General features: G+C 43.2%; 1 protein-coding gene across 1 annotated transcript in view; it reads right to left on the bottom strand.

Annotated features, from left to right (window-relative positions):
- SEPTIN3 (septin 3) overlaps positions 1-19,769 on the bottom strand; it is a 90,024-nt gene that overhangs the window by 16,452 nt on the left and 53,803 nt on the right. Inside the window, exons 6-8 of the mRNA XM_033933870.1 lie at positions 16,693-16,810; positions 15,831-15,926; positions 9,951-10,050 (exon numbers count right to left, since the gene is read on the bottom strand). Of these exons, the coding sequence (XP_033789761.1) occupies positions 9,951-10,050; positions 15,831-15,926; positions 16,693-16,810 (314 nt within the window). The remainder of the gene's footprint in view (positions 1-9,950; positions 10,051-15,830; positions 15,927-16,692; positions 16,811-19,769) is intronic.

Raw genomic sequence — 19,769 nt, 5'->3', positions numbered from 1 at the left:
CCTGTCCCTCTTCCCTGCTCCCCCGTCCATCAGTACCTCTTCCCTGCTCCCCCATCCATCAGCACCTCTTTTGTGCTCCCCCTTGTCCCTCTTCCCTTCTTCCTGGTCCATCAGCACCTCTTTCGTGCTCCCCCTGTCCCTCTTCCCTGCTTCCTGGCCCATCAGCACCCCTTACCTGCTCCCCCTGTCCAGCATGTTCATTTGCAGCCTGATGAGGATAGCGGCCAGCTGTAGCGAACCTCGCAGGCCGCTATGCACCTCAGTAGCAAGTTCCTTCTGAGGAAACGTGCTACTGAGGTGCTGAGCGGCCTGCGAAGTTTTCTACAGGCGGCCGCTATCCTCACCAGGCTTCTTTAAAGAGCGGCGTCGGCAGCAGTACTGGGCAGTTTGACAGCAGCGGTGGCCACCGCGGCCGGCAATCAGGCGGTGATGATGCGGCTCTGGCGCTGCTGGGAGAGAGAGCTTGCCTGCTTCCTTCAGCAGCAGCGGTTGGTGAGTGAGGGCGAGAGGAGGGGAGTGGCCAGAGTGTTCCCTGCCACCGGGTTCTAAAATGGAACACGGCCACGGATCACACACCACTGCGGCAAGGAACACGAAACCTAAGTGCGCATGCGCGCTTAGGGTTTTATTATATAGGATTCTGCAAACAACTGATAACCAGTGCAGTTGTTGGAGATAGGGCGAAATATGGCCATATTTCAACAATCAAAATATTAATCTTGCTGCTGCATTTTGAGCTACCTGCAGTGCCCTGCCCAATTTATACCATCTATGTACACATACTATTATTATAGTTTCTGTCAGTGGCATAGCGAGGGTGACAGGCACCTAGGAAAGACTTTTCCCCGCTCAAATGGGGCGGTAAAAGGCCTTGTCCCCCATTCCTACAGGGCGGTGAAAGGTCATGTCCCCATTCCCACGGTAAACCAGTTGCAAATGTCTCCATTCCTGTGGATTTACTGCGGTGACCACGGTTTACTGTGGTAAATGGTCACCGTGTCATTCTCTAATATGCAGCCCTGCACCATACCAGCGAATAAACTGTATTCCCCACCCCAGGATTCATACTTTTTTTTAACCCTGGTTACATTAGAAGTTGAAAGCTGTGATCTCTTTATAATTCTGCTCTAAGATTTAGGGGGTATTCAAAAATATGATTGTATTATGCCACTTTTTCTTATCATAGAAACACGATGGCAGATAAAGGTCAAATGACCCACCCAGTATCTTCTCCTCTGCCTATGAGATCCCATGTGCCTGTCCCTCACTTTCTTCAATTCAGACAGTCTTTGTCTCCACCACCTCTACCGGGAGACTATTCCAGACTATTCCAAATATGATTGTATTATGCCACTTTTTCTTATCATAGAAACACGATGGCAGATAAAGGTCAAATGACCCATCCAGTATCTTCTCCTCTGCCTATGAGATCCCATGTGCCTGTCCCTCACTTTCTTCAATTCAGACAGTCTTTGTCTCCACCACCTCTACCGGGAGACTATTCCAGACATCTACCACCCTTTCTGTAAAAAAAGTATTTCCTTAGATTACTCCTCAGCCTATCACCTCTTAATTTCATCCTATGCCTTCTCATTTCAGAGCTTCCTTTCAAATAAAAGAGACTCGCCTCATGCGCATTTATGCCACATAGGTATTTAAACTTATCTCACAAGAATTATATAGATGATACCAACAAAATAAAAAAACTATACAAACTATGTTACCAGCCAGTGGTGGGATATATACAGAAAATTAGCATTTTAGCCAAACAGTGGAGAGAAAGCCTCAAGAATATATTTTTATGAGACGGCAATCAATTCTGATTTCTAGCCGCTCTAATATTATCACAGGCAGTAAAAAACTCCACTTGAAAAATGCAATCTTTAACTGGGGATAATCCCCTCCACTGTGCACAGGGAAAAAGTTAAAAAAAATGATATTATGTTCTCATCTTAAAGCGCTAGTGCTGGCATTCTCTTCCACACGGTGTCACCGGTCTTTAAGAAAAATCACTCCGGGGCGCTGTCGAAGTGGGGGGTGGAGCTAGGGCATAATGGGGCGGGGATGGGTAGAACGAGAGGGGGGTCTAGGGAGGGTTTGGATTTTTCTAGCACAAAATCTGGTAACCCTAGCAAAAGGAGTGAGCAGATAGGGTTATATTTGAGACAGAGACAGGGAAAGATCAATGTCTGACCCAAACATAGGGGAGGTATGAAAGATGATGAGGAGAGAGATGAAAGAGAAACTGACTTGGTATATCAGGAATAGAGCAATGGTGAGGTCATAATACAGAGTGACATCACTGCCTGGCTGGCTGCTAGTCCTGTGTGTGCCCAGCACATCCTTTCCTGGAAATTCACTAAGGAGTATGGATTGAGCTATACAGCAAGATAAGGTAATTCTTTGCTGTGTGTGAGAGAGAAAGAGAGAAATTAAACAAATTGAAAGGGAAAGATCAATGTCTGATGCAAAGAAAGAGGAGGTATGAAAGAAGACAGAAAAAGATGAAATATAAACTGGTTATGAGGGCCTGGGATAGAGCAGTGAGTAGAGGTGTTGCTGGGGGTGGGGGCACAAGGGGAGTGGCCGTTCCACCAAATGTATTTTGAGTGAAATAGCGCCTATGCAGAACAGCCCTCATGCTGGTGTCTCTTTAACAAAATGTCTGCTCCCCTTGCTGTCAAAACTTGGCTATGCTTCTGGCTCAACCGTAATATTATTTGCATTTATAGACCGTCATACTAATTGCCAGGAATATAAGAGAAGCATTTCCACAGAAGGAGGGCTGCAGCCCGTCTCAGATAACACAGTGACCCTGTGAAAGATGGTTTCATATACAATATAGCAAAAAATACGATTATCATATGTGTGCACACACATTTTAGAATTAAAAAAAAAAAGATAATCATAAAATGCAGAGCAACTTACATTCCTTAAAATAATTTGGAGAAAGTTTCAAGTTTATTAAGTATTTCATATCACGCCTATCATTACGTCAGACGGTTCACAATAGGTTAAAACAAAGTTAAAAATAAAGGGGTAAAAATAATAAACAAGAGAACATATTAACTAGAGACATAAAAAAAGGAGGGGAGGGAAAAATACAATATTGAAATAAATAAAAAGTCAAAAGGGCTTACACAATGGAAGGTTGCCATGTTAGTCCATTTGAATGCACAGAAATAAATATTTAATTATAAAAAAAACCTACTCAAATCTATCAGATGATAGATAGCTTGATATAAGACTAACAATGAATTTTATTAACTAGCTTTCGGAAACTAAAGACTCCATCCTTAAGGGCTAGGTTTACCAGATTTTGTCAGAAAAAAAAGAGGACACATGGCCCCACCCTAGTCCTGCCCCATTCCACCCCCACACAAACTTTATTTTCTGCAGCTTAGTAAAAAAACCCATTAGAGTTTTATTATTGAGCAGAATCAAAATGACTTATTTTGAAATAAAAATAATTAGCAAACATTTAAAACTGAAAACTCAGAAATTGATAATTATTGTGAAATAACAATGTTCTTCCATTTGCCTTTCTCATCTACTTTTGTCCTGATTCCTTCCCCTTAGTCACTTTTCCTTTTCCTATTCGTTCATCCACGGGCCATATCTGGCCTGTTTAGATGTTTAAATTGGCCCGCCAACCTTATTTATTTATTCAATTTTCTATACCGTTCTCCCAGGGGAGCTCAGAACGGTTTACATGCATTTATTTAGGTACTCAAGCAGTTTTTCCTGTCTGCCCTGGCGGGTTCACAATCTATCTAATGTACCTGGGGCAATGGGGGGATTAAGTGACATGCCCAGGGTTTTAAGGAGCAGCGTGGGTTTGAACCCACAACTACAGGGTGCTCATGCTGTAGCTTTAACCACTGCGCCATACTCCATGGCCCTTCTCCATGACTGATGTGTGGAAGGAGCGCAAGCGTCGCTGCTGCCGACCTCCGTCCATTTGTGGCAGGCGCGAGCTGCTCCCTATCTTTTCTCCTGCAATCGGGGTGACTGGGGTGTGGAAGGAGCGCGAGCATCACCACCGACCTCTGTTCGGTTTAGTGGGTGGCATGGTCGTGTGTCGCAAATGACTGAGAGGAGGCCTCGCACCTGAGTGGACAAAGTGCTTGTGGCAGGTGCGAGCTGCAGTGCTTTAGGGGAGCTGCTCCCTGGTTTTTCTGCGCAGTGGAGCCACCGTGCAAAGCACCAGCACTGCTAGTCCAGGCAAGTACTGAGAGGGGAGGGGAGGGGGAGGGTTGGGGATTGGGAAGCTGCTGGTCTAAGGAAAATGAAGGGAGAGCTGCTACTGAATCTGGAGGAAGGGAAGGAGAAGGAGAGATGCTGCTGGGAGGGGAGAAGGGAAAGGGAAGGGAAGAGAGTTACTGTTGTATAGGGGGGAGGAGGGAAGGGAGAAGGGGTACTGCTGGACAGGGGAGGAGGAAAAAGGGAAGGAAACAACTGGCAGGGAGATTAGAGGAGGGGAAGGGGTCAGGGTGTAATGGAGAGATCAGATGAGGGAAAGGGGAGAGACAAAGGAATGAAAAAGTAGAGAGAGATTGATGCTGGGAACGGGAGAGAAGGACAAAGATGCTAGATCTGGTGTAGGAGAGATAAAAATGAGAGCAGTGAAGCTGGAATGAATCATGTAAAAAGGAGGGGGGTGCAGGCTGGATTGAAAGGGGAGAGGGGCATAGAAAGAAGGCAGATACCATATGGAAGGGTGAGAGGGCAGACAGTGGATGGAAGGGGCAGATGCTGGATTGAAGAGACAGAGAGGGCAGACGCTGGAAGGAAGAGAGTGAAAAGAAGATGAAAGCAGAAACCAGAGACAACAGTCTGCCATTTTTTTTATTTTTTTTGGGGGGGGGTTATTTCTGCCTTAGCCCTTTTTCTTACCATCATCATTCTGCGGCGCATCAGAACCCCTCCCCCTCCCGGTCACCTGACCCCTCTGGCAAATTTAAGAACCCATTGTGGTCCATGAGTTAAAAAGTTTGCCAACCCCTGGTCTATCCTCATGTCACCTCTTCCTTCTTTCATCTTGCTGTTCTCTGTTCTGTCCATGCATTTTGTTGTTTGGGATCCAAGCTCAACAGGTTATAGTGCTGCTAATGCATTTTTTTCAGCCTTCCTCTCAAAACTCTCCAGATCCATTAACTTTTTCAGTAGGAGTAAAATACTGTTGAAGTGACAGCCAACCCTGGCTCTATTTCTGGCTGTCATTGCAGGTTAGTCAATGAATCCTGATGGGAAATTGCTATTCATTATGAAATGCTGTACATGGAGGATACAGTATGCTTCTGACCAGTTCTGGATTTAGATTCACTCTGGGTGTATTTTTTTTTCTCAACCAAGTACCACCCATAGTGTGAAGTTTCTTTTGGGGTAGGCAGGTCTCTCACCCCTCCATGTTCCATACCTCCTCTTTGGTGTCTTATTTTAAAATGTTGGTCAAGATACATAGTAACATAACATATTAATATAGTAGATGACGGCAGATAAAGACCCAAATGGTCCGTCCAGTCTGCCCAACCTGATTCAATTTAAATTTAAATTTTTTCTTCTTAGCTATTTCTGGGCAAGAATCCAAAGCTCTACCCGGTAATGTGCTTGGGTTCCAACTGCCGAAATCTCTGTCAAAACCTACTCCAGCCCATCTACACCCTCCCAGCCATTGAAGCCCTCTCCAGCCCATCCTCCTCCAAACGGCCATATACAGACCTTGCAAATCTGCCCAGTACTGGCTTTAGTTCAATATTTAATATTATTTTCTGATTCTAGATCCTCTGTGTTCATCACACGCTTCTTTGAACTCAGTCACCGTTTTCCTCTCCACCACTACAATTTCTGTGTCTATGCCATGTGCTGAGGATGTTTTCTTCTTTGTTATTTAGCTAAGACTGAGAACCTCTAAGATATCCTGCCACCCCCTCCCCATTGGAGCCATAATATTTCCTTTCTAAAATGGAATGCGTGTGACAGGAAGAGGAAGAAAGACATGAGTGGGAAGAGCAGCTGCAGATCTCTCTCTACCATGCCAGCTCTTCCAAGTATTCTGTAAGGCAGAGGAAGGACAGTGTGGGTTGCTCCTGAACAAGTGCCTGTATCCACACCTTCTTGACTAGGAGACCCCATAATTTTCTGCTTAGTTGTAATCTTATAATGGTCAATTCCTAAGCACGGCATAACTCATACTACCCACTACTTTTGAATGAAGAGCTATTGATATAGTTCACAGTCTTTGAAGCAGAGAAACTGGGGTCTGGTAGGTTGTTAGTTCTACTGTACAGCTATGCAGTCCTCAGATTTCCAAGAGCAATTTTCTTGTACCCAATAACTTACCCTGATGCAGTCTTTCCTAGTACAGAATCCCCCTGGAATGCTTGATTTGCCCATGGTTGGTTGTGACTCAAATGTCTGGGAAGACTAAAATGAGGTGGGGCTAGGGCAAGGCAGGATGAGATGGGGCATGGCTAGGGCAGAGTGGGATGAGGTATAGTGGTGCAAGCAGAAATCCTTGGGGTGGGGGCAACACTTGTGTCAGCGATAAAGGAAGAGTGGAGGCACTTTTGAACACAGGAGGAATGGACTCTTTCACTGCGTGATTCTGGTGTAGCTGTTTATCAACTTCATCCCCTAGCCCCTCTCTTGGTGATGGTAATATGCACACTGAATACTCTTCATGGAGTTACGTGCCAAAAATAATGTACCAAAATAACATAATACCAACTGAGTACCCCTAGCCAAACTCCACCCCAAACCCGCCCAAACTCTGCCCCCGACTCCACCCCCATAATAATATTAATTGTAATGCAATTTCTTCCATCCATTTTTTCATATACGCTGCTTGGCTGGCCTGGACCTTCTCTACGACATCAGAATTGATGCTTATGGGCCAGCGATGTGCAATCGCTGCACGCGCCTGGTCCTTTTGGAGTTGTGGCAGCAGCAGGGTGGGGTAATTAAATGCAGCTGGTGGGCGGTGAGCGGGCAGCAAGTGGTGGTGGCAGGCAGCGAGCAGGGGAAGGCGGCAGTCAGCCCGTGTACCCCCAACAGGCGGTCTGCATACCCCCTAGGGTCCGCGTACTGTAGGTTGAGAAACCCTGGCCTAAGATACCAACTGTATAAGTCCTCCAGGGACAGGAAAATACCTACTGTACTTGAATGTAACATGCATTGAGCTACTACCTAGAAAGACTAAACCAAATCCAAAATCCAGTGCTAGACATAGTGTGACGTAATCTAAACACGCAACAAAAGTCACCCAGGATCTGTAAAACAATTCTACCATACCATAATACCATACCATAATACAGTAGAACTGGCTTCCAAGAGTCGCACAACCCAGGAAAAGACAGCACCATAAACATTACAGTGAGTAGCAGAATGTCAATACATCTATGGGGAAACTAAACAAACCAAATTAGAATGGATTGATCCTACACAAGACATTCAATGCTAATAGAATATCTGGCTTTTTTCACACATGAACACGTGGAGTCCATCACCCATCCTATAGAATTCTTATTCGAATATACATCAAGCAAAGTTTTCTTACTTTGCTTTTCACAAATTGTTTTGTTAAGTCTCTATTGTATCAGAAATTTTATCACTGATAGGGTTTAAGGATTGCAGTAACTAGAAAGTTCCTTTAGTGCAGGAATCTCAAAGTCCCTCCTTGAGGGCCGCAATCCAGTCGGGTTTTCAGGATTTCCTCAATGAATATGCATGAGATCTATGTGCATGCACTGCTTTCAATGCATATTCATTGGGGAAATCCTGAAAACCCGACTGGATTGTGGCCCTCAAGGAGGGACGTTGAGATCCCCGCTTTAATAATTTTAAGGGGTCTTTTACTAAGCTGTTCTAGCCGATTTAGCACGCGCTATATTGGCTAGCGCACCTTAATAAAAAAGACCCCTTTAGTTTGTTGCAGTGATATATCCTGATCATACATCACGTTATGCATGTATTTGTAATATTATTGTAAACCGGTATGACATTGTTGTAATTTGCGGTATATCAAGACATTAAATCCAGTCCAATAGAATAAGTAACCCCAAGTGAAGAATAGAAATGTATAGACAAAAATTTAACTGAAACCTCAAGAAGCTGGACTCTGCATATAGTACAATATCAGAAAACTAGAATCCATGATACATGTCCCTGTACTGTGTAAAATTTAAAGACAGCATGTGTAAATTTCAACAACTGGCACTTTCCACTTACTAATTAAAAATTAATAAAATAAACAGAAATGGATGAGATGATACCTTTATACAGGACTAATTTGGGCCCCTTTTATCAAGCTGTGCTACAGGTTTTTAGCATGAGCCGGTGTGGTAAATGCTCTGATGTTCATAGAATTCCTTTGAGTGTTGGAATACTTACCTAGCCAGCCCACGCAAAAAACCTTTCATGCAGCTTGAAAAAAGGGGGGGAGGGGTTTAATAATTTTTGACTAGCTTTTGGAGGGCAAAACCTCCTTCATTTGGTCACTTGAAGAAAAAGGTTTTAGCTTCTGAAAGCTATTCAAAACAATGTATGTAGTCCAATTAAAAGGTATCACCTTAAAATAGATTAAGTTTCAAGTTTCAAGTTTATTAGGTTTCTTGCTTAATCGCTTAATCAGACTTCTAAGCGATGTACATATTAAAATTTACATTTGTTAGGTGACAATACAATACATAAAATACTTAAAAAGGACTAAATTACACTCAATTTAACATATTCTTAACATTAGGTGAGGAGGGATGAAATACAATTCATTAAAGTAAAGAAAAGACATTAAGGGAAAATACAAGAGGGTAACAAATAAAAAATATAATAAAAAAGTAGGGTAATAAGATAATAAAATTAGTTTGCAAAGGCATCCTTGAAAAGAAATGTTTTTAAGTTACTTTTAAATTTTCCAAATTCCTTCTCCTCCCTTAAAGAAATAGGGAGGGCATTCCAAGTCTGCGGTGCAGTACATGAAAAAATAAATTAACATGTCTACCACAGTACCTCATCCTTAATTAAAAATAAAATTATTTTCTTACCTTTGTTGTCTGCCCATTATGCAGTCCTAGTTACTACTTTCATGTCAACTCTCTTTCCAGGGTCTCCTATCCATTTGCCTTTTTTTCTCTCTCTTTGTCTTCTTCACCTTTTCCACTACATCCATCTCTAACACTGATATTTTCTTTCATCTTTCTTCCATTTTTCTGCTTCTCTCTCCATTCAGATCTGTCATTTTTTAAATTTTTCAGTCTTCAGTTTCCCTTTTTTTTATTCCATCTACCTACAGTTTCCAATTTTTCCCCCACACAGGTTCTTTTATTCTGTCCATCTCTCTTTCCCTTTCCTTCTCCTCCTCCCTTCTTACTCTGTGGGATTCACTGCTTTCCTGAGTCTGTGATGCAGTGACAAACAACAGGAACTGGGACATTGTCTTATGCATGCTACTGCTAGCTCTCCCAGCTCTACTCCCTTTCTGATGTAATTTCCTATTTCAGAGGGGCAGGACTGGCAGAGCCATCAGTAGTATGCACAGAGCAATAGCCAAATTCCTGGTTTATATTTGTTGTTTGCTGCCGCCACCACTGCAGAACCAGAAAAGCAGTGCACCCAGCTAATGGGTGGGCAGCAGGAAGAGGAACATTGTCGTTGTTTTTAAAAGTCTTCGAAAGTTATTGTTACTGTTTGGTGATGCAATGTCAGCTTAAACTTGTATTTTAGCTAAAGTACTTTTTATGTTTTTATGAATTTGTACACCGCCTAGAAGGTTGATTGAGCGGTATAAGAAATTTTAAATAAACTTGAAATTTTAAACTTAGCTTTACAGGTCTCTTATAGTAAGTGCCTGTGGAATTGGGCTAGTAAGAAAATTCACCTTTAGGAAAATTTTGGTTTTTTTTAATGCTTGCAGTTCTTTTAAAAACAACTAATGATTAATTTGAACTTCTTACCTTCGATGATGCCCCAAGGGGTTTTTCTACCCAAGACTCGCTTCCCATTGACTTGGAATTCCTTGTCACTGCCGACAACTGCAAATGGCATACTTTCCTGCTGGAGAAAAGTAAGAGAGACGTAAATAGACTAGCTCTACATAGCTTTATCACTGCTCTATAGGATCAGCTCTGGAAGGATGGTGCCTCCGGCAGTGCAACATCTTGTCTAATACTGCCTCCAGTGTTGATATTGGAAGGATGGAGTCTTACATTTGCTTCAGTGCTAGTGGAAGTGCAGCAAGAAAAAATAATAAACTTAAAGCACTTACAGGGGGGTTTCAAATTTCAAGTTTTATTAAAATGTTGATGTATCACAATATCATAAATTCAAAGCAATTTACATCCTATATAATAAAAGGCTAACTCGCACATGCGCACTCCTATTTGCGTGCTTCCATGATCAGTAGTTCCGTGGGCGCATGAGTGCGCATGCGCGAATCCCTGGACTGGACCCCAGCGTTGGACATCCTGCTCTCCTGTCGGCTCCTCTCACGAGCCGCACCAGCGCCTGACTGAATTGCTGTGAGACAGAAGTTGCCTGGCCGCCTAACCATGAAGCCGGTGGTGGCTCCTCAATCTCGGCTCTGCAGTCAGGCAGCGAGGGAGGCGGGGAAGGCAGCATGCGCGCCCTTCCCTGCTCTCCACCTGCGGAGCGGCGGCTGCCGGCCGCTAGCACCCCCTGCCCTCTCCATCGCCTCCCGGCTCAAGCGGTGTAGGCAGCACTATAAACACGCTGCTTCGCGACCTTCTCTGCCGATTTCCTCTGCCGCGTCTCTGATGACATCATCGGAGACAGATGCGGCAGAGAAAATCGGCAGTAGAAGGCCGCGAAGCAGCGTGTTTAAAGTGCTGCCTACGCGGCCGGAGCCCCGAGATTTGTCGGCGGTGGGAGGGTCAGGAGCAGGCCGGATCGAGCAGGACAACGGCAGTAATAGAAGGGGAGGGGCCGAACGGAGCAGGGAAGAGAAGGGAAAGGGGGGATGGGGGAAAATGCTGCTACTGATTCTGCACAGGAAAGGGGGGGATAGGAGGGAAATGCTGTTGCTGCTGCATAGGGAAGTGGGATGGAAATGCTGCTGCACAGGGAAATGGGGAAAAATGACAGACAGCGGGAGGAAGGGAGACAGAAAGAAAGAAAGACACAGGGGCAGGGAGAGAGACAGACAGAGAAAGGGGACCAGAGAGAGTCAGCGGGAGAGGGAAAGGGGGCTGCTTTGGGGGGAGGGGTGTGCTGGGGGGAGACAGAAGGGGCCATGGAGAGATAGGGAAAGGGAGCTGCTTTGGGGGGAGGTGTGCTTGGGACAGACAGCTTTGCTCTGGGGGGAAGACAGAAGAGGGTCATGGAGAGACATTTGGGGGGGGGGAGGTGGGTGTTGGGGGCAGACAGCTTTGCTCGGGGGGAGGGGGAGACAGAAGGATACAGACAGCGGCCAAAGAGAGAGAGATAAAGAAACACAGACAGACAGACACATCTATTCTAGCACCCGTTAATGTAACGGGCTTAAAGACTAGTTACATTATATTACATTAGTGACTTCTATTCTGCTCTTACCTTGTAGTTCTAGGCGGATTACAAAAGAAGCTAACTGGACATTTCCAGGAAAAAGTACAGTTTAGGAATTAGTATTACAAAGAAGTTAACTGGACATTTCCAGGAGAATTGCAATTTAGGGAGCTGTATACATGGTTGATACTTTGGACAGAAGAAATTACAAGAGAGGGTGAGACTTTGGGGAGGGGGAATTTACAAGGGAGGGGAGAGGACAAGGGGAAGAGTTAAGATATCTGGATAAATTTACAATTAAAAACAGGGTCTTAGTTATTAATTACAACACACACATGAACATTACAGACTTATACATAGGGGAAGTGGGGAGAACTACAATAAGCATAGTAAAGAAAACACGAAAGGTAAGTACAATGGGAGGGTAAGAATTTTAAAAGTTTAATAAAAAAGTAAAAGGAAATTTAAAAGATTTTTTTTTTTAATTTCTCAAGACCCGAGACAAAGTAAATGCAAGTTTCTACAATGAACAGGGTCAAAAGAGAATCCGACAATTATGTCTCAAAGGCATCCTTATACAACCAGCATTTTAACAGTCCTTTAAATTTACTTAACGATTTTTCTTCCTTAATAAGTGCTGGTAAAAAGTTCTATATTCTGGGCACGGTAACAGCAAAGATCGTATCTTGTCTTGTATTTATTGTATTAAGCAATGGAATTACTAGAACGTTTTTGTCCTCTGATCTTAAACTTCTAGTAGGAATACATGGAATAATATACCTTTCTAGGAATGATGGGGCTGGGAGTTACTCAGGGGATGAGCCCATATGCAGAGCCAAGGAGCATGCACAGAGAGTCTGCAGCAGGAAGCTTAGGGGAAGCTGCACAATGGCAGCTGTCTTATTAAGAGCCTCAGGACTGTTATTGTGAGCTAGAGAGCAGAGAGTTTATGTCAACATATGGAATTGGTGAGGAAATGGTATGTTACTGCTGAATGAAAATCTGTATGTGTGCTCTGGAGTTTTTGTGTGTGGAAAGAGTGGATATTTTTGAAATAATATTTCCTGTAACTTTGATTTTATGAAAAATGCTGCAAATTAAACTTGCTTATGGGCTGTTGAGCTGAGGTGTGTACTGGGAAAGTTGTAAAGCAGGATACAGCTCTTTTTGTGTGAGTTGTGGTCAAGAACTTATCTAATACCCACTGGTTCTTATGATCTATTGCAGGGGTGTCAAAGTCCCTCCTCGAGGGCCGAAATCCAGTAGGGTTTTCAGGATTTCCGCAATGAATATGCATGAGATCTATTAGCATACAATGAAAGCAGTGCATACAAATAGATCTCATGCATATTCATTGGGGAAATCCTGAAAACTCGACTGGATTGCGGCCCTCGAGGAGGGACTTTGACACCCCTGATCTATTGAGATTTCTAAATTAAGTTGGGATATTTCAAAGGAAAATTGATAAGAACTTTTAAAGTATGTTTCAAAATTTAAACTGGAATTTGTGACACCTGTTGCTAAAAAGAAGTACTAAGTACTTGGAAATAGAGAATTTTAATCCCTTCACAGTGTAAGACCTCTGATTCAACTCAGATTACCTAATACTAATCTCCTTGTCTAGATCTTTATATATAGTGGGAGAAAAAATAAATAGGAATCATGCTCAAGTAATACAGAATTGTTGGAGTTATGGTCATTCGCACAGTTTCAAACCCCCCCCCCACCAGGATAACCATTTGGGCATCAGTGAGGCATTGATAAGGGGTAGGATTGAGTTGATGAAGGGATCCTTCACCAATTTTAGCAAGGTGAAAGGACAAGAGTTGTGAGTGGGTGATTACTAATCTAGTATACACTGTTATGTGAAGTTTGGAGAATCTGAAACTTTTTTGAAAACTGAATGTTCTGAGAAATGAAAGTCTAAATCTTTAAAACTGATCTCTTGTCTTGGAATTCTGACAGGTTCTACTGTGCAGATAATGGTTACTGCGTATGGGCAGACTAGATGGGCCATTTGGCCTTTATCTGCCGTCATGCTTCTATGTATTCCAGATATACTGGTAGGCTCTGTGGGACTGTGAGATAATTACTGAGGAATTTCATTATTTCTGAATCAAAAATACTTGGATATGCAGATAAAGCTGAGATTGCTCAGATATTGTGTGAATGTGTATGTTGAAACTCTGTGAGCTGATTTCATATCAGCTGTATTTTGGGGGGTTTTCCTGGGAGGGTCAGCTTAGGGATAAAAAAATTATTTATTCTTTTGCACTTGTAGTTAGAAATACATAGCCTTAGCCTAAGAAGACACTCACTATAGCCTGCATTCATCTAGGGAGGTTAAGGTTTTATTTCCTTTCATTTGTTTACAGATTTAACATCTGGATCTTCAGAGGAGCTGTTGGTCCAGGTGATGGGATAACAACTTAGCAGTACCCAGTCAAGAAAGCGACGATACCAGTGAAAACAGGTTTTTAAAATTACGTTGTTTTTATGTACACACATATATACATTTTTAAAAATTGTATTGAACTTTGGGACTGAGAAACACACTCTGGTTTTAAGAGTTACCTACTCAAACCTATGATTCTGGATATATTTAGTTGTAATATAATTGCATCACATAACCACTAGGAGATTTTACAGAGGGACTAAAGGCAGTCCCTGGATTATGAATGTCTGACTTATTTCGGACTCATACTTATGAACGGGGTCCTGCTTCTCCCTTCAGTCTTCCAACGCGCCCTTCTTCCTCTCTCCTGTGTCCCAATAAACCCCTTTCTCCCTCCCTCCCTCCATTCGGTGTCACAAGTTCATGCTTCCCTCCTGCGGGTGTTTATCTTCTTCTGGCTGGCTCCCTCCTCCTTCTTCCAGCTGCACTAATTTCTCTTCACAAAGCTGTGGGCCATGGCTCCTACGCACAGCCCATGGCTGACCTGGAAGCCTTCCCTCTGATGTTGGAGGCAGCTTCCTCTGATGTCAGAGGGAAGGCTTCTGAGTCAGCCACAGGCTGCATGTGGGAGCCATTACCCGCAGCTTTATGAAGAGAAACGAGTGTGGCTGGAAGGAGGAGAAGGAGGAGGAAGCCGGCCAGAAGAAGGTAAACACCAATGGGAGGGAGGCATGGACTTGGGACACAGAATGGAGGGAGAGGGGCACTTTGGGACATGAGAGAGAGGAGACATGTTGGAACACAAAAGGAAGGGAGGGAGCGCACACTTTGGACAAAGGAAGGAGGGACAGGGCATGAACACGGGCATAGAATAGAGGGAGAAGAGCATGGACTTGGGATATAGGATGGAAGAATGGAGGGAGGGAGTGAAACATGCTGAGGTGGAGGAGGGAATAGAAAGGCAGAATTGTTGGGCATGGGTGTCTGAGTGAGAGGGAAAGAGAGATGGGGCACATGGGGAAATGAAAGAGTAGAATTGTTGGGCATAGGGAGGGAGAGAGAATCATTGGTCATGTTAATGAATTATATGTTAAGTAAAAGTTTATACTGTACTTTTAAGAAGAATAAAGTTATGTTATGTTATGGTAGTGGGAGAGGAATAAGGTAGAGATGCATAGGGAAGAGAGATGAGAGGGAGAAATGTTGGATGGGGTGATGGAGAGGATAGTGGAAAGGGACATTTGGAAAGGGATGCAAGAGGGGCCTCAAGGAGGTGGAGAATATGGGAAGAATACTAGGGAAAAAAAAAGAGTTTTCCACTACTCTATGCTCAGAGGGAAGGCTTTTGGTCAGCCACAGCCCATGGCTTTTTGAAGAGAAACAAGATCTGAGTTACATACAAATTCAACTTAAGAACAGTTTTAAAAATGGAACTCGTTCTTAACTCAGGGACTCCCTGTATAGTGAAATTCTTCTGGAAAATTCTTGAAAAATTCCTATACTGGAGCTCTGTGTTGTGCACCTCCAGAATGAGACTCACTTTAGCAAAACTAAAGAGGGGAATCTCTGGGTTTATGAGTTATCCTTAAAGAACATGGCCCTAGCAGAAGATAATTCTTCTTGTTCTGTGTGGGCATTAATTTGAAAGTTAACATCTTGTATACACGTTGGATAAGTTATGAATTTTTTTGAAAGAAATTCTATGATAGGTGTGACCATTTTTGACAAGACTTTTGCAACTGAATGATCCAATTGATGAGATCATGAATCATATTGACCTACCAAGTCTAGTGTGTTTACTTGTAAGTGATGTCATTTTTTAACATCGCTTCCAGCATGGTTGATTGTTCTTCAGTAAATCGCGCTGGGATGTAATGCCACACCTCTGAAATTGGAATTGTAGAACCATTGAAAAAAAAAGTTGAATATATGAATTTACCCTGATCTTGTCATTCTCTGTTTTATCCTCCAGGTCCTCGTCAAACTCTTTTTGTGGGTAAAACTCAATCCCATTCACCTCCAGTTCTTTGCGGACCTATTTATAAGAGTGATCAAAAACATCAGTGCATTCTGTTCAGCCTTCATCTGACAGCACTGTGCCTCACCAATACTATTTATTATTTTATGTATTTATATACCACTTATAGCCTAAATGGTTCTCATTCAGGTACTCGAGTATTTCTCTCTGTCTGTTCTGGCAGGCTCACAATCTGACTAATGTACCTGGGGCAATGAAGTGTTAAGTGACTTGACCAGAGTCACAAGGAGTACCCTGGGCTTGAACCTGCAACCTCAGGGTGCTGAGGCTACAGCCCTAACCACTTGGCTACTCCTCCACAATGAAAAACCATCAGATCTATTTGTATACAATAGAGGCAGTGCATGCAAATAGATCTCATGCATATTCATTGGGGAAAACCTGATTGGGTTTATCCAGGCTCAACAGGTTGTGGCCCTTGAGAACTAATGTTGGACACCTCTGATCTAGAATTTCAGCAGTGGAGTCGCATGGCTCTAGTACTGCTCTGCTATCAGCCCTAGAATATTAGCACTTGCATCGCTGAAGGAAATAGTTCCCATGGAGATGCAAATGCAGCGTGGTCCATTTATTTATTTTTATTTATGTAAAATATAGTTTCTGGCCCACCTAAAATGAGATGGATTACATAAACACATACAATGATGAAATGAACACAGCCTAACTGAATGAATAGAATAAAACAATATAAGCCATCTGCCTAAAACAATTTCCACTGCTAGAAGGCAATACTGTCTAAACATATTCAATATTTTATTAATACCCTCTGTTTGAACTCTGTCTTCTCCTCCAGGGTCATGGTGTCAGCCTTTGCAATAACAGGGATGATATTCACTACTTTGCTAAGATGTTTCATGAACTCCAGATCCAGAGGGCGTAAGCTGCATCCAAAGAAATGGCCTCACATTAGAGGAGATCCTGCAGAGCCTTATCTTTCCCCCTTTCTTCTTCATACAGCAGCTTATATCCTTGAAAGTCTTATTTCAGGATGTTCCCCTGTTCTCCTATTACCTTATCCTTCCCCAAATACCAGAACACATCTTACAGGGGGTGGGGTTGGGGGTGGGATGTCCAACCTTGGCCCTTGCCCAGTCGGGTTTTCAGAATTTGCACAATGAATATTGTGACGATTGTATTGCCATGCCCCCATGTTCCAAGCCCTTCATAAGTATAATGGGATCCACTTCTCCCCAGGATAGGCACAGAACCCTGAGGGGAAGGGAAACCTGGTTCAGCTCTTGGAAGGGGACAGTCCTAGGGAATCCATATGCAGCTGGAAAGGTAGGTCCTTATCCTTAGGTAGGAGTCAAGAAGTCCCTGATCTAGTCCCATTATCCTGGTTCTCAAATCTGATAGAGAAAAGCTATGCAAAACCTCTGCATGCTAAGTCAATGCAGCGGGAGAGATGGCAAATGTCTCCCACTGCCAACTGACACACTTTCCAAGCAGCGGGAGAGATACCCAATGTCTCCTGCCACCAACTGACACACCCCCAGCAGTGGGAGAGATGCCCAATCTCTCCCGCCCAACTGACCCCCTCCCCCAGCAGCGGGAGAGATGCCCAGTTTCTCTCGCCACCAATCAACACCCCCCTTACTCCCCTCAGCAGTGGGAGAAATGCCCAATCTCTCCCGCACAATCAATACCCCCCTCCCCCTGCAGTGGGAGAGATACCCAATCTCCCCCACTGCCAACCAACACCCAACCCCCTCAACTCCCCTCAGAAATCCTGAAAACCCCACTGAGTTGGGGCCCTGAAGAACCAAGATTAGACACCCCCATCTAAAAAGCAAGAACTGCAGTCAGGTAAAAGCAAAGGACTATCCCATAGCAAATTGGTCTTCAACTCCCAGACCTCAAGGGCCTCTGACAGGTTAGGTAGGATATACCTAATAAATATTCAATGGGCATGCAAATCTCTCTCATCCATATTTATTAGGGATCCTGATAACTTGATCCATTAGCACCTCTCAAAGACAGAGTGAATATCACTAACATACTTTTACCCATGATCTCCTTTCTGTAATCTTCTCTTCCACATAATTTCATGCACTCTTATCTCATTTGTGGCCATAAATACTTTGCATGCTGATTCATCCTTACATATGAAAATGCCACACAGCTTCCAGGCCTTTTCTGCCCCTGCTTTCTATTAACACCTCAATATTTGTAACAATCTGCAGGATCAAAGAGGTGCCCTAACAATTGTGTAAATATATAGGAAAAAGCAATGGAAGCAAATGGGGTATATACAGGACAGAATCTGTATTTACTAGATATACAGGAAAATACACACAGACCCTAGAGCAGGGGTAGGGAACTCCGGTCCTCGAGAGCCGTATTCCAGTTGGGTTTTCAGGATTTCCCCAATGAATATACATGAGATCTATTTGCATGCACTGCTTTCAATGCATATTCATTGGGGAAATCCTGAAAACCTGACTGGAATACGGCTCTCGAGGACCAGAGTTCCCTACCCCTGCCCTAGAGCATCAGTGGAGCTAGAGTGAGTTATATGTAAGGGCTATTCTATAACTGGGTGCCTGAAGGGTACCTAGTTGGAGCTTAGTCTATAAACAAACACATTCCTTTATAGAATACTAGCGTAACAGGTAAAATACATGCATAAAAGGTGCGAGCACTTACAGCAGCCATAGGGCTGGAGTAAGCGTTAGTGCCTAAACACTGCAGATCTGCACATATGTTATTGAGATATTGCCCACAAAGATCTTTATGCTGCTCTCAGAAGGAGTGGTTTCATTCTTTGGCCTTGGTCAAGCCAAAATCGCTTCAGCGAGAAGTCAAGCATTTTCATATGTTGATACAGCCTTGTGGAATTCAGTGTTTCACAAATTCTTCGATGGCATGTCCTATCTAACTTTTAGGAAGTCATTGAAGACAGTGTGGTTACTGCAGATGACAGACTAGATGGGCCATTTGGCCTTTATCTGCCATCATGTTTCTTTGTAACAATAATATGGTACTATAGAATAGATCATGAGTAAGACATTATGGATCGCTAGAGGGATCTTGTTCTGATGATTTGTCATTCTTGCATTTGTTGATGTAACTGTAATATGATGTATGAGGATGTACAATGGGTGTTCAATGATTTATCTACCTTAGTATGAAAGAAAGTAGCAAGCGTGTTGAAACAAGTCTGTTCATGTTGTGACATGTCTCAACGTTACTCATGCACAATTGCAGCTCAGTGTGAGTTTAACTTTCCAAGAGACAGGATGTCAGGAGAGTCTTTGTGCGAATCAAGTAAGAAACTGCTAGACTGAGAGCACTGTTCAGTGATAAAATTTCTCACAAAAGAAGGGGGAAAAAAAATCAAAGGAGATCCATGAATACATGATTGCAGTTAATAATGAGTCTACCCCATCTTCCTACCAAGTAAAATATTGGAGCAAGCAGTTTAAGTGGGGTAGAGAATCCACTGAAGATGACCCTCATGCTGGATGACCTGTGGAAACAAGTTCCACAGAAATATACAAGAAAGTCGAGGATTTAATTTTGTCAGAAAGACAAATTTAAGGTTTCCCAAACAGCTGAAGAAATGGGCATCTCGGCAAGTACAGTTTGGAAAATAATTCATGAAAAGTTGGGCATGTCCAAGATTAGTGTAAGATGGGGTTCAAGAATGCTGACGCCATGTCAGAAGGCCAACGATGCTCCAGTACTGTCAAGAGAACTGTGAAGACCAAGTGAATTTTTTTCATCATTTGGTGACTGGAGATGAGGCTTGGGTCTATCATAGAGATCCCGAGTCCAAAATGGAGTCAATGTAATGAAAGCACAATTCATCCCCCACCCCAAAACGTTCAAGACAGAAAA

This window comes from Geotrypetes seraphini, chromosome 2, assembly GCF_902459505.1.
Source record: "Geotrypetes seraphini chromosome 2, aGeoSer1.1, whole genome shotgun sequence".
Classification (NCBI taxonomy): domain Eukaryota; kingdom Metazoa; phylum Chordata; class Amphibia; order Gymnophiona; family Dermophiidae; genus Geotrypetes; species Geotrypetes seraphini.
The sequence above is the reverse complement of the archived record's forward strand: the minus strand, read 5'-3'. Positions and strand labels throughout refer to the sequence as shown.